This window comes from Gavia stellata, chromosome Z (genome assembly GCF_030936135.1).
Source record: "Gavia stellata isolate bGavSte3 chromosome Z, bGavSte3.hap2, whole genome shotgun sequence".
Classification (NCBI taxonomy): domain Eukaryota; kingdom Metazoa; phylum Chordata; class Aves; order Gaviiformes; family Gaviidae; genus Gavia; species Gavia stellata.
In genome coordinates, this window is record NC_082637.1 from 79,179,772 (window position 1) to 79,202,364 (window position 22,593).

At 42.2% G+C, this 22,593-nt stretch overlaps 1 protein-coding gene across 1 annotated transcript in view; it reads left to right on the forward strand.

The window, feature by feature from the left end:
- Window positions 1–2,963: 2,963 nt before the first annotated feature.
- PLPPR1 (phospholipid phosphatase related 1) overlaps window positions 2,964–22,593 on the forward strand; it is a 71,546-nt gene continuing 51,916 nt past the window's right edge. Inside the window, exon 1 of the mRNA XM_059833880.1 lies at window positions 2,964–3,026. Within this exon, the coding sequence (XP_059689863.1) occupies window positions 2,964–3,026 (63 nt within the window). The remainder of the gene's footprint in view (window positions 3,027–22,593) is intronic.

Genomic DNA, 22,593 nt, shown 5'->3' on the forward strand with positions numbered 1-22,593 from the left:
ATGCAGTGCTCACATACCAGGCCTTAAAAGGTCACAGCTAGTGGGATCTAAAAAGCCTCTTACAATTTTGCTAACATGAGTTCCTTAACAATTGAGTCAAATTGATAAAAATAAAAATAAAAAATGGAGAAGCCAATACCAGATGCTGATATTGTAGCTCTTATTTCCTGTTGCTTTGGTCAGAGGCTTTGCACTATGAAAATTTGTTCAAGGCAAAGAGATCTTCGTGGATTATAAAACAGGACTGTCACTAAACACTTGTTTTACATCTTATTATGATTCCCTGATTCTTTGGGCAAGAGTGGGTTATCTCTGGCTGCCCTGCAGACTGAAGCATCTAGGGATTGCTGTAATCTGTTTTGCTGTCTGCGTCCCTAGAGGACTCATTGCCAGCTGGAGAGAGACAAAAGATGGTGCTCCCACCAAGATCACACTGTTCCTCCCTTTTCTTCTTCTGTCAAGTGAGTGATGAAAAGACCTGCTATAACAAGCACAGGCTAGCTGAGAGTTTTCCCACAATCCGGGAATTAGCTGGCCTGATCAGGCAACTATTTGGTTTCTTACTACTTGTGTCTGACACAAATGTGTCATCACATAGGAGAGAAGCTGACATGTAAAATGCTTTCCCATAGGCAATGCAGTTTTTTAAACCATTGGTGCACAATAAGCTTAAAAGAACATAGTGATCCATATTTATGACATCAGGAGTCCCCTAGCATTAAATTAGGCAATTTTATATGACTACTAAGAACCCTCAGCTTCTTTGCTAGTCTGTGCAGTTGCTTTCAGACATCTGTTGAGAACATTTCTTAAGTACCTGGGTTGCCTTGCAGCCCTATGCTTTGGTTAGGAACACACAGCAGTCACAGCAGTTGGAACTGAAGGCATGGCTTGAAGTTACAGGACAGTGTAATGGAAAATCTTGGTTATTTCTAAGCTTGATCTGGGAAAGCATTCATGAAGGTGCCGAGCTGTTAACATCTTCACACTAAGCCATTTGAAAAACAGGATTTGCAAAAAAAAGGTGCTGACAATGTATCTCCAGGATACAAAAGGAGTTTAGTGGAATAATGCTCTGTAAGCTGCTCTAACTCTTTAACCTACTATTCTACCAGGCACTATGTGTTTGCCAAGTTAAAGGGAGAGCCCCATGGCACAATAGCTGGTGGTGAAAAATGAAAAAAAAAAAAGAATGATTGGAAATTTTTTCTGTAGCCCAAATGGGGTTGGATTAGCTTCTCTGTTTTTATAAAACAATGACACTGACCTCTTAAGATAAAACCCATTTTATCTCCTAAGTGAAGTTCAAGTATGTTTGGAAAAACAGGCATTTTGAAAATCCAGATTATTTGTATTTCAGAACTGGGGTACAGTGTAGGATGGGATTGTCTGAAGCACATCACAGGTAACATTTCCTGAGTATTTTGTTTGACCGGAACTGCATTTTTCAATGGTTAATAGTTCAGAAGCCATTCTGACGCAGGACTATAGCTGGGCTGTGCCTAAAACCATATTACTGAAACCATCCTATACATTGTGTATTTTACAGCCCTGGGTCAAATTGTGAAGAGCTGAGATAAGAAATATATTAACTAGTTCATAGGTGGCAAGACAAGAGCTTGCGTCATGGTGCAGGTGGCAAACACTGGCAGCCGATTCAGCTCCTCGATCAGGCTTCGTAACCTCTGCTGAACTCAGTGCTCTGATAATAGTGTTTCTTCCAGTAACCCTGCCGAGAGCTGGTGAGAAAGCACTGACCCCTTCGTGAACCTCACAGGCGTCGTATGCCAAGGCCTGAATTGCCACCCAGATGCCAGTGGGGTCAAAGAGCCAGGGAAGATGTTGTGCAAAGCATCCTCTGGAAAATACAGCAGCTTTCACCTTCTTCCGACCCCCTGGCCCTGGCCTGTGGAGGTGCTTATGATCTGCCTTGATTGTAAGCATCTGTGTGAGTGTTGGAAGTGAGGTTGGGCCCACCTAAATCTGTGCTCTTGCTTGATGTGCGCACATTAAAAGTGATAGCAAAGGATTTCCCTTCTCTTCTGTGTCTGTGCTCTGTGCAAGCACGCACCTGGCAGCTCTGAGCTACATGCTGCTTTTCCAGCCCCCTCTTCCCTGCTAGCCTATTCCTCTCTCTAAAATCATTTGAGCCAGACTTCACTTCTTGATGTGTTACCTCATGCATACAGAAAAGCACATGCAGTCTGAATTCTCCGTGTTAGTCTTCTGTTCCCTCCTTTCCTGCTGTAAAAAGATTAAGTGTCTTAGCACTTTATAAGCATTATAAGGTTACGTGAACTAGAATAACCAGTAGCCCAAAGTAATGCTAAGTAGTTAGGGTTTTGTGGGTTAATGTACGAATTTATAGCAGGCTAGAAAGGCTCTGCAGCAAGGGCACAGTCCTTCATTGCATATTTGTTGTATTTGCTTGTTAGGGGGTTTTTGTGCGTAAGACGTGCTGTCATCTTGAGCACGACACACACTTCATGCAGATAAACATTTTGAGCATGTGTACAATTTCTTTTAAAGTACAAGTTCACAAGTCAATTAGCAAAACCTCTTGATTTAAAACACACTGTAGGCAAGACAGTGGGCTGAAAATGTGATTTTACAATCCTGGGGAAGAAGCCTTTGCTTGGGAGTGGATTGTAATTAAGGAAAACAGTTGTATTCCTTATCACTCTTTGCTCTGTAGATGATGTATCTTGTAACCTGTGTCTGTCTCTTGCTTTTGTGCTGCAAAGGGAGTGCCTTCTTAGGTTATTTTGTACCACCACAAGTTAGACCTTCATGTTCTTTTTAGTCTTTATCCCTGGTCCAGTATGTCAGTGCTCCATGTTAAAAACCTCATTGTGTTAAATGAGGAGTTTGCAAAAATGGGAAACGTACTGAAATACCTTTGCCTTTTCTTTTTCAGGATAATAAAGTTTTGAACAGTGCCTCCCCAAGAAGTGTGATGAGAAATGGCTTTAGGAAACAATACCCAGAGAAGTTACTCCATCATCCCCTGCTTCATCTTTGTTGAGGTGAGTGCAGCATTCAGTTGCCAAGCCAACATAGAAGGCAGCTCTGCCCTGCAGGAATTAAGTCATTTGTTGGCCATTTCTTTTGTAAGGAAGAATGCTTTCTTACTTGTTAACATGAATATCCATCTTCATACTCAGTGCCATCAAGTCTCCCTGAAAACAGTCCTGCATGAGTTAGCCAGATCTTAGGTACAAGCATGCAAGAACGAGTAGATACTGTGTCCCTGAGACTTGCTTTGACCCAATTTGCCAGCTAGTCCTGTGGTATTTGGTAGAGAACGGGCAGTGGCTGCAGGTATAGGTCAACAGCAGGTAATTGCTCATCCTCCCATTATTCCTCAGACCTGTATCCATCTTGCTGCTGCACAAAGAATAGACCTTGTTTAAGGAAAGGTCTGATCTCATGGTCTAATGGTTCATAGGCTTAGGAAGCAACACTCACCTCTGATTTCAGCTCGGGTGCAACATAAAATTTAGATGAGGCATGCCTGTCCTTTAAGTGTGATGAAGGAGCTTGGCTAGCACAAGGACTGTGAATCGACTATCACTGAAGTTACAGGAGTGGCTGTCCCCACAATGGAGTATGGCTCCACATCTTTGTTAAGGGTAGGGTTTTTTTAAAATTGGCTTATTATTTTACTCTGTACAAATTGCTTTTTTTGTGGTGCTTCTTTTACTTACCCTAACACATCAATGAAAGTTCAACTGGTGCTTATAAGGCTGGGATGGTTTTCTTGGAAAGGGTGCAACTCCAAGTTTCCAAGGAGGGTGAAAGCTTCCATCAAATTTATATCGTCAAAAGGGGATAACTGCCTGTGACTGACCATCTTCAGAGCCACCGGTCTGATGTAGCTTGAGTGCAATACTCACTTTTTGGCCCAAATTATGAGGCGACTTGTGCTCTTCCACAAAAGAAGCTCTAAGAACAGTCAAAAGACCAATTGTAATGCTGGGTGTTGTGTAAGACTGATCCCATTTCCACTGAAATCTTGGAAAGGTTTGAGAGTGCTGCAGCAGCAGGTGTAATGGGCACCGTGAATGGTTGCTTTCTAGAGCTCCTGGGCACTGACCTTTCCCCGGGGACATAGGAAAAGCATGCAGTGGCATTCAGGACCTCTCTAATCCTTACTCACATGCAGTCCCCTCCTCATAATGTCTTCTCCAGCCAGGAGATACAGTTCGCTTATATGCACTCTCCAATTTCTGTACTACCAGCTTAGCCCCAAAACACAGTCAGATGATCCCTGGGTGCTTAATCTAATGTAAGCAGTAGTTTTCCTTTTCACTTGAATGGCCCTTCCTTGGAGGAGGAATCTGACTGGTTGGAAGATGAGGACGGAGGAAAAGCATAATAAAACCACCAGCAAAGCTTGGCACAGGGCCTTCCCAGCTGCAGCTATGGCAGACACCACTGTGGGAAGCTGGCGGAGCCTTGCAGTGCTTCACAGGGATTTGCTACTGACATAATGTCCAGCTTCCTGGGGAATCTCTGTCTCTGCTCCCTGGGGAAACTGAGGAGCTGTTCTGACTGAGAAAATGGGTCACTACTTTATCCCATCAGCTAGAGAAAGAAAGGTTAAAAATGAGGAAAAAACAGCAATAAGCTCAGAAGAAACCAAATAAACACCATCAGGAATGAGATGTCTCAAATTTATTGCTTAAACAAGCAGCTCTGAAGATTTTTAGTCCTCTAAATGTACAAATGATGAGTCTGGTTGGCAGCCTATGACAGAGATATAAATTGTCCTTCCTGTAGACAAGACTGACATGAGTATAAGAATATATCTTTTTACAGGAGGAAGAGAAAAGAATTTTTTGCCCCACAAGTGTACTTTCCTTGTCCTTTCATATACTTGCCTTGCTGATTAAAGCACAATTTTAAATTAAAAATCAGTCAAAAACAGAGAGGTAGTGTCTGAAAAGATGTTCTCTCTGCTACATTTGATGAAAACATGTGTTTCTTCCCCTCTTTGTCCACAGTATAGATTTTTAATGTAGCACTAATGGAACTACAAATTCATAGACTTATGTCAAGCACTGTAGCATTAAACAACAGAAAATCTAATTTCCTGCTGTGAATGCAGAGATGATTGATAGTAGCCATTTGGTCTGAAAAGTCCCTGTAAATCTTAAGGCACACTGAAGGTGTTTTTCTTTGCCTACTACCATGCTTCTGAGACTAAAGGAAGTGCTTTTTAGATGAGCTACCCCAGACACCAAGCCCTGTGCTGGATTGCCTGGGTTAGGATGGGCCCTATTTTTGTAGCTTTGAAGCAACCATGAGAATTGATTAGCTATGTGACACCTTGCTGCAGTTGCTAAAGGTGCATGCAGGACAGCTAAAAATAATGTTGCCTGCTTTCCTGATAACATTTTTCCATGCGAAAACAATCTAGCAGCAGACATGTTAGGTGATTATGAGTAGGAAAAGAGATGGTCAGTAAATACTATCACAGGCCTGTTCCCCAGAATGTGCTGCCTTCCCCCCTGTCTTCCATGGAATGTGGTCCTGTGATTAAAAGTTTTCAGATATTTGGTCCTAAGAAAAAAATGCTGAGCCTTGATTGTCATGTCAGATGCCCTGCCAGTAGATACTTGCTAACTGCCCATCATGCAGTGTGTGTTCAAAGAAGTTGTGATGGTGGTGGTGGAAAAGGGATGTCACGAACAGTTTGGACATTTTAAATACCATTATGCTTCAGCTTGTACAAATGTGACACTTATAATTTCAGCTGTTATTCGCATTTCCATTTTTTTCCATCTCATCTTCCTCACACTCAACTAACTTGTAGCAGTTATTTATTATGAAAACTGACCTGAAGATGAATGGCTCATTATAAAAACTTAAACCCAGTGCCTGACTCTACAAATTCCTTTTTATGTTCAAAATATGAACTTTTTAATAATATAGAGATAGCATGTGATGTCTAATCTGTAATGACAGAAATGTTAAATCAACATTTTCAGTCCCTAATTAGAAACACAGTGTCACATTATGAGTAGATTTAAAGGCTAAATAAGGAATCATTAAACTAATTTTTAGCCACTTATCAAATCTGAGTCCCTCTCCCAAATAACCCAGGCAGCTTTCTAGATGGTTCTTTATTGTATTATAAGAGGTATCATTACAGTCTGGCATTTGTCACCTAATGTCTAGGAAGATTTGGTATATTACATTTTGTTAAACACATAAGCAATTAATTAGGATGTACAGGAGATTAATATTCTCCTTTTCCCTGCCCACCTTTGCAGCATTGCTTGCAGTCAGCATCAGTGAAAGGAGCCTTCAGGAGGCTCTCGCCCAGCCTTGGTTTACACGTAAGAGGTTGCAACAAGATGAGACCAACTTTGTTCCTCACTCAGCTGATGTGTGCCACTGCTTTGAGTGTACGTACTGTTGAGTACCTGGTCCATGAGGCCTGATGCTGCTAGCTGCTGACAGTTGTTAAATAGAAGTGCAAAGAGCAGGATGCCCTACACCAGTAGCTTCCAGAGCCCTTTGGAGTCCATGATGGACCCAGAGCATGCAGCAAAGGCTGTAGAGCTCTTAGCTGTTGGTATGCCCTGGATTTACCCCAGCAAATGCAAATAGTGCACAGCAGCCTGTTTGAGGATTTGTTGATGGCAAGGACTGATCACTAAAGTGGTCTTATGGATTGTAGGCAAGCATGAGAGAAAGTAGGAGAAGCAGCATCTTGGATGACAGGAAAAAATTTCTCACATATTCATCCTTTTTCACATACTTCTGACTTAGGGTGGCGTTTGTCACCAAAACTTTTTGTGGAGTGGCTCCTCTGTCCTTCATGTGCTGGGACATGCGTGACAGAGTGCTGTCAGAAACATCTTTAATGATGCTTGAGCACAGCTGTCTCATTATTTTGCACCCCGCTTTGCAAGGTTTGGTCCAAGGAGTGCTATGTTACATCCTTCCACGTAACATCCATATGCGTACTGGTTGAAGGTGGCGAAAAGTAAAATCACAACTGGAGGAGGGGTGTTCTGTACACAGCGGCCCAATTTTCTGCAGGCAGGGAACAAATTGTCAGAACAACTAGGCTCCCTCCGATCTAGGCAACATCAGGTGTAGAAGTGGAAGAAGTGCAATGCCTGGTGAATTCCAGTTCTCTTCCTAGGGGACTGGTGAGCTTCCCTGAGGTCTTGATCTAGCATTGCTTTCCATGCGCTGTGGTCTTCCTCTGTCTTTCTTAATCGCATTTTCGGTGTTAGCTTTCTAGGACAAAATTCATACTAGAGCAGTGTAGGGGTGCTGAGTACAGTCTGGCTTTGAATTTAGTGGGTCAAGGTGATTTTACTTGCAGCATATTTGATGCTTATCTTTAGTGTCAGGAAGTGTAATGTGGTGTGATAATTACATTTGCTAACAGATGTACATACTATGAGTAAACAGCATCCCCACAACTATATGTGACTTCAGCGGGAAAGCACACGAACAACTTTTGAGCCATTGTGACTGTTTGAATGGTAGTTTTTAAAGAAGCAGTAAGCAAGCAACACTTTTTCCCCCTCTCATGTCTTCTGAGTCAACAGCAGTTATGACTATAAGGGCTCTCTAGGTAAAGAAAGGAAAAATTTATCCTGGAATTTCTGCGGATGTGGCACTTTCTACTTACTTTTTCCTCCTCCTCCTTCTCACACTGCAAGTCCTGGTTTGAGGGCTTGAGTTGTTTCGGTGTGTGAGTTATCTGAGGATTTCTTTTCGAGTACAGTTGCTTCTAAAGGAGTCAGGCGCATCTGAGGTGTGCCTTTGCACATGAAAACACTGCAATTTTCTGGCACCAGATTTAATTAAATTGTCTTAAATTGATCAAAGAGTTACTGAATACCAAGTGACTTTAATATGACTGATGTACGTGCCACATTGTGGTTTATTGTAGATTATTGTAATCCTGACGTTGACAAGGTAGTAGGGGCAGATTCAAATAAGCAACACCATTAAAACTTAAAACATTGGACATCTGTCAAATTCTGTAATCTGAAGATCCTACTTTTTCACGCTAAGTCCATTATTCTGCCCTCAGGAAAGCTTTTGCAGGCAGAGTGGAAACTGTTTCTTCTTGACAGCTCAATACATGCCACATTGCAAAGAACTGAAGATTTTCTAAGAAACATCTCTTCTCCCCTTCCCCCCCAAGAATAAAATGAAAAATGCTGCAAAATACAAAGCATCTGTTCTAATGCAAACTTTGATTTGAACTGTAGGTATGTTACAGCCTCATAGGATCTCCATTTCTACAACTAGTGGGGTAAATATTCCTTTACTTTTTGCTGGTTTAGTTTTGGACAGGTTGAATCATCTTCAAATATCAGTTCAAACATAATTAAAAAAAAAAGTTGAATCATCTTCAAATATCAGTTCAAACATAATTAAAAAAAAAAGTTTCAACTTACAGAAGCACAGAAGGAAAGCATTCTTCTATCTCTGCCTACCTACATTTTCCTGCCAGTATTTCATCTAGTCAAGCCAACAGCTGAACTACTCTTTAGCAGAAGAATTTCTGCAATACTGAAACCATTTGTTCAGTCTGGAGAAGAGGAGGCTGAGGGGAGACCTTATCGCTCTCTACAACTAGCTGAGAGGGGGTTGCAGGGAGGTGGATATTGGTCTCTTCTCCCAAGTGACTAATGACAGGACAAGAGGAAATGGCCTCAAGTTGCACCAGGGGAGGTTCAGGCTGGATATTAGGAAAAAGTTCTTTACTGAGAGAGTGGTGAAGCACTGGAACAGGCTGCCCAGGGAGGTGGTGGAGTCACCCTCCCCGGAGGTATTCAAGGAGCGTGTGGATGTGGCATTGTGGGACGTGGCTTGATGGGCATGGTGCTGTGTGGTGTGGGTGGGTTGTGTGGTGGTCATTGTGGTTTGGTGGTTTTTTTTGGTAATGGTTGGACTTGATGATCTTACAGGTCTTTTCCAACCTTAGTGATTCTGTGATTCTGTGATTTGTGTAAGTAAGTGAGACAAGTGCTTCTTGAACTCCTGTTTGTCATCAGCATTACAGCAGCGTTTAGGGAGCTTGAAAAATAAGTGAATTTAGAACAGTCATGACATACGTGGCACTTTTTTAATTCTAATTTTTTGTTTAGGTGTTCTGGAAACTCAAAAGATTTTGCACGTTTTGTACTGGCTGGTGCGCTCTAATTTTGAGCAGTGTTTGGGAAGTGTGAAATGTCTTTTTTCTGTGTGCTGTGGTTCTCAAAGCAACATTTGTAAGAGGCATCAAATGTATTGGGAGTGACTTTCTATTTGTGTTTCTCTAAAAAAAAAATCACTTCTCTCATAAGAAAAACATGCTGATTGCATTACAGCTTTAATGATATGATTAAAATTGCATAAAGGACATACAAACATAGGATCGCAGTTTCGGATATTCGAAATACAAATTTTAATTTTGGTAATGACCAGTTCTCCTAGAAAATGCCAAAAAATTCCAGGCAGATTTTAATATAAACATTCATTAAAAAGGTATCCCAAGTTGAACTAACTCCAAATACTTGCAATGATCAGTGACTCTGTTCTGTAGCAGTATCCAGTATCCACTATGTGGGGCTTTTTAATTTTGTTTCCTGCTGAGGCAGAAAAGAAGGATTTTCCAGCGGTTCGTGTGTGCCGGCTCAATCCTTTCCCTTGCTATAGGTGTCTTGCACATAGCTATTTAAAGCCCTGTCCCTTCTCCATCTGTGCCACACAAGCAGTAGTGCTATGCTGCTCCACTGGGATGCTATGAGGACAAAATGCCCTGGGGACATGTCACGTGCTGGTGTTGCATAAACTGCCTGTCATTAGATCCTCCAGTTAGACCACTGTGTGAATTGATGGTGACAGATGCTGTGCAAATTCAGAGAAGCTCCTCTCATAGCATGGTGATGTTTCTGCATAATGCCCATGCTTCAGTCACTTCTGTTTCTTGAGATCCATTGTTTCTTATTTTATTCACTCAGCATGTGTATCTCTCTTTGTTGCTCTTTCTAAATGTGTCTTTATGTTCCCCATTTGCCAGTCATTCCTTATTGTTTGCTTTCTTTGTCTCTCTAACACATACCTCCTTTGTTCCAGAAGACTGGATAACTCCATATTGTAAAATTGGCTTAATCTCAGTGAATAGGTGTCTCCTGAAAGTTGGATTAGTTTTGTTGAATTGCTAGACAGCTTTCATATTACCTGACTATAAACTAAAACTTAGTTTTTTGAAATTATAATCCTTCTAGGTGCCTCACAGTTAGGCAAAAAGCACAGAAAAATCATGGCCAAAATGGACACTCTGGAAAAAAGCAGATTACTATTTGATTCTCCTCAGCTTCTTGAGGACATTTTAAAATTAACATTAAGGGACTGCCCAAGAGGGATTAGCTGCTTTACTGCATTTTTCTTTAAAACATAGATGAAAGAAGGATTGTACTGTTGCTTGCAGACACATGAAGCCTATTTTTTACCCTCCCTCTTTATCCTGAAAATTTCCCATCATAAATAATCCCTCTGACAGCCTGAATAACATCTTAGTGTTTGCACCAATGAATTTGGTGCAGTTTTCAAGGAAGAGATTAAAGGTACCAAAAATTCTTTGTCTTTATAAGTAATTAAAAAGTGCATTTGGTAATAGAGAAAAATGTTGTGAACATACTGCTTTGTCTGTTTCCCTGTGCCCTGAAACTATGCCACACTCTTGAGAACTACTTCAATTTATAATATGTTGGTCTATATAACCAGGTTTGTAAGAGAATGAATTGGGGTTTTTTAATTACACAGCAGTTAGGGAGATTGAATTTGCTTTGTTTTTTAAGTAGAAATCCATTCTGTCTATTTGTAGGTTTAAAAAAACCCATAGCTTTAGTAGATTACTGCTAGAAAAATTAGTAATCAGAATTGATTGTATAGAGATTTTAAGAAAATTGGTTATAAAACCAAGCACCTTTCATGCAAGTTTTCTGTATTATTCATGCAGAACTCTACAAGCCATGTTTGATGGAAGGCATTTCCAGCAGTGACTGGGCAACTTTAATTTAGGTTTAAAATAGATAGCAATGTGAAAATACAGACGACACAATGTGTAACATGGGCTGCTATTTCCCTATGGGAACAGAGTGATATTATCAGTGAAAATTACTGCTGAATTTTTCTCTCCTTTCTTTTCAGAAGTATACTTAGATTTTTATGTTCCTTGCAGATTATGGTAGAGCAGTTGATGTGTTACTTTTTTGCATACTTCAAAGACCTGAGTTTTTCTCATATTTTCTCTCCCAAGCACACAATGTTGAGCTATTTATTTGCTCAGATATATGAAAATTCGGAGATCATTGCAGGTGCAGTGCATTATCATATTATTGACTCCTATGTGACACAACTGCAGCATTTCCTCTGGTCTGCATCTGTGAACATATGTTTTTTCTTTGGTCTGTAGGAATATCCCTGGGTTTATTTAACATGATACTTAATTTTCATAAGTTACATGAAGTTTTAAAAAGAGTGGAAAGGAATGAATAGGGACTCACAAATCCTTATTAAGTAACCCTAAATATAACAGTCAAGCCTTCCCAGAACTGATCAGTAGGAAAGATCTGAGAAACAACAGAGCAAAGCAAGGTGCTGAGAGCATATTTTGCAATATCAAACACATTCAAACTTTTTGACAATGGTTTTGACATCAGAAGAATTTTCAAAAGTAAAATAGGTCTCTTTAAGCATCATGTCCAATTTCATCAGACTTGCAAAGGACTTGATTTCTGGATCCTGACCAGCCACTCCAGACATTGAAAAGGAGGGTTTTGTTTTAGCAGTGTTACAAGGGTGAAGTCATCAAGATCAATCTTACAGCAAACAGATTGGTACAAGCAATTTAGCTTTTAAAGAATATTGGCATTTCCTGCTCACTAGAAACACAGTTTAAAGACCAGCTTTAGGAATCAGTCTGCCAAGTCTTGTGCTTCCTTTATAAACCTAAGGTATTTCAGCAAACTGGAACCTCCCCAAGGTGCTGACAGAACATTTTGGTGCCCTTCTGTGGGAAGCAAATAGCTTCTAAATTGTGGTATCCTCTCCCTCCAAAGTACAAATGGATAATCCAGTTACCAGCTCCAGAGTAACACAAAATAAATAAAGCTATTATGAATGCATCAGAACACAGTAAGAAATTAAATAAAATACAGCTTTCTGGAGAAATGATCCTGATGTTTCCATATTTCTAACTCACTTGCCTGGTGCACCTCAGGTTTCATGGTTTATTTTGTGACTTCTGGGGCAATCTGAAGGGAGGCCTGCTACTTCCCCTCAGTCCATCCCCACATCCCAGCATTTTAACAGTAAACTTTTTTTCCTCTGATGTATTTCCTTACAGTCACACTGCACTTCAGCAGTATCTTTCACCAGGAATTTCTGTGAGGTATTGGGTATAATACAAGTAGTTCTCAGATCACATTCCTAAAGTCCAATCATACACTCTGTCACGCAGGTAATTTTGCATGTGTCATATATTTGTTCACAGCTGTGAATTCAGTGGGGCTGTTGAAGAAACTATGTGAAAACTGACCATATGCAGATGTGTTTGCAGGAAATAGGTGAGAGAGTGGTATTGCTGGGAACCCTTCTTCTGGTTCTTCTGGATCTTGTGCACATGATGCTAAATGGGTACTCAGATCTTAGCACACATGAAATCGTTACTCATTATGATGATTGCTTACAACAATGATTAGAGATTGACTCTCATTTTTAGAGTTTCTGAGTCTTCACGGATTGTCTTTCAGCTTGATGCCATGCCTAAAACAATACTTCTGATTCAGAAGTTCAGGCTTCATAAGATTTAGGATATCTGTGCCTTTGGTATAAATATACAATGATAAATTGTATTAGCTCTTCCTGGAACACTCTAGTTTTAAGTTAAAAAGTCAGGAATACAGATGCATTGTCACCTTGAAACAGAGTGACTTAATTGTCAAGATTTCCATTGCAGATGGATTTTTAGAAATGGTTGTTAGACGAATGATTAATCAATATTTTACTAAGCACGTAGTCGATTTTTAGAGTTGTTACACAGTTCAAAAAACCAACTGGTGGTTTATAACGGTGTGTAACTCTTACTTTTGGGTGATGTGTTTATAGTACTCGCTGGGATTAAGCTCTGCATCAGACTAGGCATATCTGGAGTCCCATGGCTGGCTGTGGTCTCTAGCAACCTTGCAGCAAAGACTGAGTGTTTGCAGAGGGTCAGTGCAAAGACCCAGGTGGTTTTGCCCAAAAGGTTTAAACATACCCCAAAACCCTGCTCTACACTTATTTCTCATGTCATTTCCTTTACAACCTGATAACATGAGCAGATGAGTGGGAGAACCCATATAATAGGACACGTGGGGGGTAGACTATTACTAGTTCAAAATAATTTTGAATCATTTATTAACTTTCCATAATTCTACAGCATTATTCACTTTTTATGATTCTACAGTAATTATTGATAGGGTTTACTAAAAATATGCTGAAATAAGATTAAAGCAGCTTGGAAATAATGATGCAATTATTACGAGAGTTACTGTCACGACTTCAGTATGGTGAATTCTATAATTTAAAGGATAGCTACATTTGGTCATGTAATGGCTGAATTATCCCCGTATTTCCTTCTCCCAGCTATTACATGCTACATATATATCCTAAAAATCAATAATCTATTGTTCGTCGTGACTTAATGGCTAATTTCTGGAGTGTAGATTTTGCATACTTGGAAGGAGCTATAATAATACGACTACTTGTTATATATGTTATTAAAACAGAAATTTAGTATGTGATTATTTTGTGCAGTTGTACAGCATTATTGAATTAATGCAGCTTTTATTTAGATTAAACAATGTATAAGAGTCTACTTGATTTTTCAGGACTCATTGTGAGTTTTGCATGCGCCTTGGAGAGGATAAGGTTTGGCCTTTAAATCTCTTCTCAAAATAGTTTGTGATACTTTGTTTTTCATAGTGGAACTATTGATCAAATTTCCATTTGATTTATTGTAGTCTCTAATAAATACTGCATTTTTTATAAAATTATAGCAAAAAATGTGTAAATGTACCTCATAAATGTAATCCAGTTTCTTATTGGTACCTGACCAATATAGGATTCCAGTTATAATGGAGTGAATTAACCTTTCAAATAGATTGGATTGCAGATTACACTTTTATTAGTTTTACAGTTGCACTAATCTTTGACTTGGAGCCAGTTAAATCAGTAGTCATCAGGGATCTTTATGAACTTATTTAAACCAGCCAAAGCAAAAAATAATGCAGCTCTGTTATAATGGTAGGAAACATACTGAAATTCTCAAACTGATGAAATTCTGGGAACAGATTGCTTTATACAGAACTGGTTTCATATGAATGCATACCACCATTGGTTTATCATTATGAGCTTCAGGCTTTTCATTCTTATTGCAGGAGTCTTTCTGTAGAGAGAAAGGAGAAAAACAGTTTGGGACTTGGAAAAAACTTGGAGTAGATGTGATTTGAACAAGAAAGGCAGCCACGGTCAACCAAGTCAGTAAGAAACCTAAGTCTATACTTCTTTGGGTTAAAAGAAAGGTCATAGACTCACAGAATAATTTAGATGGGAAAGGATCTCTGGAGGTCTCTAGGCACAGCACAGCTCAGAACAGCTGGATTAGGTTCCTCTTGGCCTTGTCCAGTTGAGTTTTCCTATTAACCTTACTATGCAACCTGCTTAGTCTTTGAGTAGCCTCACAGGAAAAACACTTGTCCTAATATTCTTTCTAGTAACGTGATGTAACCTGATGTGAAGGAGAGAGAATCTAGGCCCAATGGCAGTGAAAAGGGAAGGTAGGATGCAACAAAAAAAAAGATGGGTAAAGGAAAGCAATATAGGAATGAATCATGTAAAAAATCCTCCTGAATTTTATAGGTATGTACAACTGGAACCTTAAGACCAGTTTTGTCTGCCCAACCCCTTTTCTTGCAATAATTTCACCTAGGTATTTGCATGACCAGTATGAAAATGCATGTTGATTACTAACAGTCAGTGTGTCGATTTCCTTGTTCACATTCCTTGTTGTAGACCCCAGCATGATAAAGCTTCCTATTCCAAGCCTTGCCACCTCAGTCTTTTTGTAAATCAATAAGCTGTATCACTGTGCTGCTTTTTCCTAACATCTGCATCCTGGAGTAATTTCCATTGGACTCTTCTCCATACTGTCCACAATTTAACTTCTTACAAAAAGCATGTGTGCATCTTAATGCCGCCTGCTATTGCGCCTTGGTTTATTAAGAGCCTGAGGGAGATATAAACTGTCCTTTGTGTATGTGGAGACTTGTTAAAAGAGAATCTTTAGGAACATCAGTAATGTTAAATCGAGGTTCAGACAGACTATTCCATTTCTACTTGTTTTGACAGGTATAACACTGAAAAGAGAATGATATCTTTAAGTGAAAGGAGCAAAAGTAAGCACCAGAACCTAGAGATTTTATGAAAGGTTTCAAAACCCAAGCTTTCCCTTCTTCCCTACCCTGCATTTACAATTATGTAGCAAGATGATTACAGATTCTGGAAAATGAAGTGGTCATTATTAATTTTTTTAGTATGACTGCCTACCAATGATAGAGAGTTGTATGAAACAATTAGCTCAGACACAACATGACTTGCAAGCAGCAGATGAGATTCAAAGTGATAAGGTAATTGTTGTTTTAAAAGCTTCCTGTTCAGTTGGAAAAATGTTGGAGGCAAATAAAATGGGGTTTATAATGCATTATACATATTAATAAGACTGTGACCATTTAGGTGAAATAAAATATCTTTGATAGTTTCCTGCCTTAATTTAAAACATTACCTCTATTTAATTCTTATGATTGGTCTAAGAGTCCTGCAATCATGATATCAGCAGATAGTTTCTTTTGGCAATACCTGCTGCATTCATCAATGTCTAAAGGCTGTAAACCTGCACTACTTTATTAAATAACATCAGTCTGGAAGCACAGGCAAGTTTTATGAATTTTAATGAATGCTATTCTATTAATGACGAAGATTCAGAGCTCCAACCGCCTCCAAGGTTGTCAACTTAGAGGGAAAGCCTTTATACCTGGAAGAAATAGTCAACAGAACAAGCATCCAAGAAGGTCAGCGTTGTTAGAATAAGACTAGATTTGATTTCCATCTTTTACAGATGGTTTTGGAACGATGAATTCTGGACTGTCTTGATACCGAGGGACTTGGTGACTTTTACTGGACACAGCAGTCCAGTGCAAGAGTATTGAAACACAAAATACCTAAATACAGAACATATCAAGAAAATTCCATCGGAAAACATTGTTTGGAATGGAGTATTTTAATGTAATTTCTAATTTGGTGTGTACACTGAAACTCTGGTAGTAGATACCATGTTGTTCTATTAGCTCACTTAGGAGGGAACTAGAGATCCTGGATTTTTAAGATCCACTGTTATGGCACATCTTGATACGAAACCCATAAACTTACCCAAGTCTGTGCCTGACAACGCATTGTAACCTTTAAGACTTCTCGAGGATGTTGAAGACTAATGGGAAGGTTAGGGACCTGCAGTTCGGGTTCGTGCAACAGAGCTCCTGCTTCTAGAAGAGGGCCTCTCTGCAAGTCTGGAGGCTTGGTTTCTTGATGTTGCCTGGGCAGGTAGGCCTGCAGCATCTGTGGCTTTAAGAGATTTTATGGTCTGAGGCAGATCAACTGCTTGGAGATACCCACAAAGAGTCTTGTAGACTCTTGAGTCAGAGAAAGATCTGGAAGACATAACAGTTCAGAAGAAGCAGGTAGCCTGGAAGATTTGAAGTTGGAAGATATCTCCCAGTGAAATATATTTTATTTTGAAATTAAATTTGCAGATTTTGCTTTTCAGCATACTCTGCTCCTATAGGATCTAGGTTAGGATGTAGCATAGCATCCGCAAGCAGATCTGTCTGAAGCTGTGAGAAACCAGCAGCGCAAAATCATGTGCTGCATGTCTACTCTCAGGCACTGTAAAGCAAAGGCAGGACAACAGGGAGCCACTGTGCCTCTGTATGTGCGCTGAGGGGATGTGTTACCTGCAAGACCTGCAACACAGGGGTCCTGCACTGTTTTCCCTGCAGTATTTTCACTTGCGTGCTGTCCTTATATGAAAATCAAATAGACAGCAAGGCTGATCACATGCCTATGCAGAGTATTGTCTTGTAACCTTCTCGGCACTGCTCTGTTAATGCTAATTATGCTGCAATTTGTTTGTGTAGTGCCACTGGAGTTCTTTCTGTCTAAAGACATCAAAGTGCTTCACAGCTATTAAGAGGATACTGGGCTGATTTAGAAGAGAGAGGAAAAGAGCTGCATTTTCCCCAACCCAAGCAACCCTTGGACCCAGGAGGGTGACATCTTTCACCAGTAGAATATAAGGCAATCGTGAGCCAGGCCAAAAGCCTGTCTTGGCAGCAGGGCTATGAACGTCTGTGGCAAGCAGGAGATAGATACGAAAGGGTATAACACAGGACTGTTGAATGGTGACTATTATCTTTGACATGGTATTGGTACTTTCCCTGATCAGAGGGAGTGTCACTGTGTTTAATAGCTTGTGATAGATTTTTCTTCCAGTTTTTTTTACAGTTGCTTTTTGAATGCCTGTAAATTGCTATCACCTATAATTCCTATGTCAGGGAGTTCTACAGCTTACGTATGCCATCTATGTTTTTGTTTATGTCACCCGATAGCTTCATTTAAAGTCTCCTACATCTAACACTTGAAAAGATTGCAATCATTCCCTGTTTACCTGTACCTCTATGCCAGACACATCCATTTGCACAGTCGTTTCTGGGCTCTGCTTTGAAATTTTCTTGATCCTCTGCAAACTTCTTCTGGGATGGTCAGGGGAGTCCTGGGAACCCTCAGAGGAATGTTAGGGTGCAGTGAGGACAGCTAGGGGAGCTGGTGGCTGCTAGCAAGCTCCAGCAGCTTCTACCAAGCTCTGCCAGCTGCTCCTGATCAAAGGGAGCACTGAGCTTGCAGATCTTGACTCCTGATCACAGAATCACAGAATCATTAAGGTTGGAAAAGACCTGTAAGATCATCAAGTCCAACCATCAACTAACACCACCATGCCCATTAAACCATGTCCCACAATGCCTCGTCCACACGTTCCTTGAACACCTCCAGGGATGGTGACTCCACCACTTCCCTGGGCAGCTTATTCCAGTGTCTCACCACTCTCTCAGTAAAGAAATTTTTCCTCATATCCAGCCTAAACCTCCCCTGGCACAACTTGCGGTCATTTCTGCTTGTCCTATCACTTGTTACTTGGGAGAAGAGACCAACACCCACCTCTCTGCAACCCCCTTTCAGGTAGTTGTAGAGAGCGATGAGGTCTCCCCTCAGCCTCCTCTTCTCCAGACTGAACAACCCCAGTTCCCTCAGCCTCTCCTCATAAGACTTGTGTTCCAGACCCCTCACCAGCTTCGTCGCCCTTCTCTGGACACGCTCCAGCACCTCAATGTCCTTCTTGTAGTGAGGGGCCCAAAACTGAACACAGGATTCGAGGTGCGGCCTCACCAGCGCCGAGTACAGGGGCACGATCACCTCCCTACTCCCGCTGGCCACACTGTTTGTGATACAGGCCAGGATGCCGTTGGCCTTCTTGGCCACCTGGGCACACTGCTGGCTCATATTCAGCCGGGTGTCGACCAACACCCCCAGGTCCTTTTCTGCGGGGCAGCTTTCCAGCCACTCGTCCCCAAGCCTGTAGCGTTGCCTGGGGTTGTTGTGACCCAAGTGCAGGACCCGGCACTTGGCCTTGTCGAACCTCATACTATTGGCCTCAGTCCATTGATCCTGCAGGGTCAGGGAGGGTCAAGTACTCTTCCATCATGTGTAGGCAGACGATTCTCTAAGTCCTGGCCCAGAGCACAGCTCTCGGAGGGAGCTGTTTGTACAGCAGGTTGCACAGAGGGGAACCATTAACTCTGCTCACAACAGCACCCATGTCCTCAGTTATGACAGTGATGTGTCACAGGATTTGGTCCCCATCAGCCACTGGAGCAATTTTTTCCTGTAACACTAGAGGCCTTGACTGGGACATGGAGCTGCAGAAGGAGCATGCAACTTTGCAGGTCTCAGGCTGCAGAGGCACCTGGGGCCTCTTGCGGTGGCTGGGGCAATGGGAGGTGGCCTTTTGGCCAGCAAGAGCGTTGTTCTCATTGGAGGATCTGTGTCACCAAGTACGTGAGCTGTGTGAGCAGGTCAGCAGACTGCACAGCATCGGAGATGACAGGAAAGAGATCAACCAGATCCCCTCTGAGACTCTGCAGCTTCGAAAGCCTGAACCTTCAACTGCAGCACGGGGACAGGCAGAGTCTCTGCCTATCAGGTTGGAAAGTGGAAACTCCCAGGATGGTGAAGGCTGGAAGCTGGTGACTTCTGGCCCTGGGGGGAAGGCTCCTGCTCCACATGCAGATCTGCAACTATGAAATAGATTCAGTGCCGTGGCAGCTCCATGGCTGAGAGCTCTGTCCAGTGAAGCACTTGAGCCAGCTGAACTGGAACCATACGGCAAGAGGAAATGGTGAGTGATAGTGGTAGGAGACTCCCTACTTGTGGGGAATGAAGGCCCCCATCTGCCGACCTAACCTGCTGTCTGGAGAAGTTTGCTGCTTACTGGGGGCTCAGGAGGGGGATATTGTGGAAAGACTGTTTCAACCCTCAGACTATTACTCGCTGCTGCTCTTGCATCCAGACACCAATGATACTGTTGGGAGTGACCTGGGAAATAGCAAGCGTGACTACATGGCTCTGGGTGCAATGGTCGAGGGCATGGGAGGCCAGACAGTGGTCTCCTTGATGCTGCCAGTGAAGAGGAGGAGGGCCTGAAGAGGGCTGGATGGATCCTGTGGGTCAACAGTTGGTTGCACAGCTGATGTCAGCAGCAGGGTTTGGCTTGTGTGACTATGGGACCGTCTTTGAGGCTCAAGACTGCTTGGAAGGGGATCATCCTGACCAAATGGAGCACAAGCATCTTTGCCAACAGGCTGGCCAACCTGGAGAGGAGAGGGAGGGAGATCATGTGAGGAAGTGAAGGAGCAGATTGGAAGGGCCAGTGAAGGAACAGGACTGAGCAAAGGACCCAGCATGATGTGAACAGGAGAGACACTAATCAACAAAAGTGCAGTGAAGTGGGATCCTACCAAGCATAAGCACATAATTAAGGAAGTGAGAGGGAAAGCTCTCAAGCCATTTTTGGGAACTCAGCACAGCTGGATGCTTTTCTGTCATGCCACATTTTATAGCTCATGACTTGGGTTTGTGGATTCCCCTGTGAGAGAACTGGATTATACACACACACATACACACACACACTCACTTAGGATTAGTTATAAGCTTTAGTCAGCAAGTAAGAACTGTTACATGCCAAGTACTAACTGACTCCTGAACCTCTGATCCCAGTCACCATCCTCGCAATTCTGCAGAAAGGAGTAGGTTTTTTGAGCAACAGGAGGCATCCCTGCCTGTCGGTGGTAACGGCAGCCCCTCCGGTCCACCCAGCAGCCGCCTGTTCCCAGCACAAAGGGTTAACAAAGCAAGCTCATATTTATAGCTGGTTTCCTGGCAGGCAGTGCAGGCTATACCATTAACAGCTTTTCTTTGTCTAGTTTATTGGCAGGTGTTCTTTGTCCAGCAAAGGGCAGTTTATTATTGTATTCAATGTTTCAGTTTGAGACCAGCTTTCAGGGTTGCTGAGTTTGGGCAACATGCAAGACAAGGGTTTTACAATATTCAAGGCCAGGGACGAATGCACAGTCACGCTCTCTGAAGTGCCTGTGCACTAATGCACGCACTGCGGGAAGGAAATGAGGGGAATGAGAGGTCTGTGTGCATTTGCATGACTATGATTTCCTTGATGCCGCAGTGATGTGGTGGGAAGGCTCACAGGACTGGAGTGCTGCCATGGATAGACAGGCTTTTTCAGGAAGGACAGGCTGGGACAGCAAGAAGGGAGAGTTGCCCTTTATATAAAGGAGCAGCTGGGACACATCACACATCTGCCTTGGAATGGGTGATGAGCCAGCAGAGAGCTTGTGAGTCAGAATTAGCTGATAGACAAAAATAGGTGACATTGTTGCGGGTGTCTGCTGTAGACTGTTTGATCAGGAAGCAGTAGATGAGATGTTCAGACAACTGAAAGAAGCCTCACTTTCACAGACCTGCTCCTCATGCAGGACTTCAGCCACCCTGATATTTGCTGCAGGGACAACACAGCAGAGCCCAAGCAATCCAGGAGGTTTCTGGAATGCACTGATGACAACTTCCTGACAGAGGTGATAAGTTGCTGATCTAAGATGCTCTACTAGACTTCAGACTTACAAACAAGGTAGAATTTGTCTAGGATGTGCAGGTCAGGGATGCAAGGTCAGGGACATCCTTGGCAGCAGTGCCCATGAGACGGTGGAGTTAGGATTGTGAGAAGAGGGAGCAAGCTGAGAAACAGGATCACAGACCTAGATTTCAGGAGAGCAGACTTTGGCATGTTCAAGGAGCTGCTGGGAAGAATCCCATGGGATACAGCCCTGCAGAGAAGAGGCATCCAGCAGTGCTGGTTGATTTTCAAAGATCACTGCCTCTAAGCTTGAGATTAGTCGATTCTGATGAGCAGGAAATCAAGCAAAGGCAGCAGGAGATCTGCATGGATGAACAAGGAGCTCCTGACTAACCTCAGACACAAAAAGGAAGTACGGAAGAGACAGTAGCAGAGGCAGGTGACCCAGGAGGAATACAGAGACACTGTCTGAGCATGCAGGAGTGGGTTTAGGAAAGCCGAAGACCATGTGGAGTTGAATCAGATGAGGGATGTGAAGAGCAACAAGAAGGTTTCTACAGGTACATCAGCAGCCAAAGGAAGATTAGGGAAACTTTGGGCCCACTCCTAAATGGGTTAGGGAACCTGGTGACTAAGGACACAGAAACATTTGAGAGGTACTCAGTGCTTTCCATGCGTCGGTAAGACTGGCTTGCAAGGGTCCCAGGCCCTTTCAACTGGTGGGAAATACAAGTCCATGGACCCCGACAGGATGCACACATGGGAGTTGTCTGGTGTCACAGCAAGCCACTGTTGAGTATCTTGGAAAGGTCATGGTGATAGGCAGAGGTTCCTGAGGACGGTAAGAAAACAAATGTCACTCCTATCTTCAGGAAGGGAAAGAAGGATGATCCAGGGAACTACAGGCTGGTCAGACTCAGAATCTCAGTCCTTGTTAAGGCAATGGAATAACTAATCCTGGAAACTATTTCAAAACACAGAAAGGACAAGAAAATGGTTGGGAGTATTTGGCATGACTGCTGATTTCCTGTGAAGGGGAAAGGACCTGGGGATGCTAGTGGACAAGTTGAACATGATACAGCAATGTCCCATTGTAGCAAAGAAGGCCAACAACCTCCTGAGTTGCACTGGGAGGAGCATTGCCAGCAAGTCAGCAGAGATCATCCTTCCCCTCTGCTCAGTACTGGTGAGATACATCTGCAGAGCTGTGTTGTGCTCCTCAGTACGAGAGAGACTCTTCACTGTGGTTCCCAGTGAAAGGATGAGAGGCA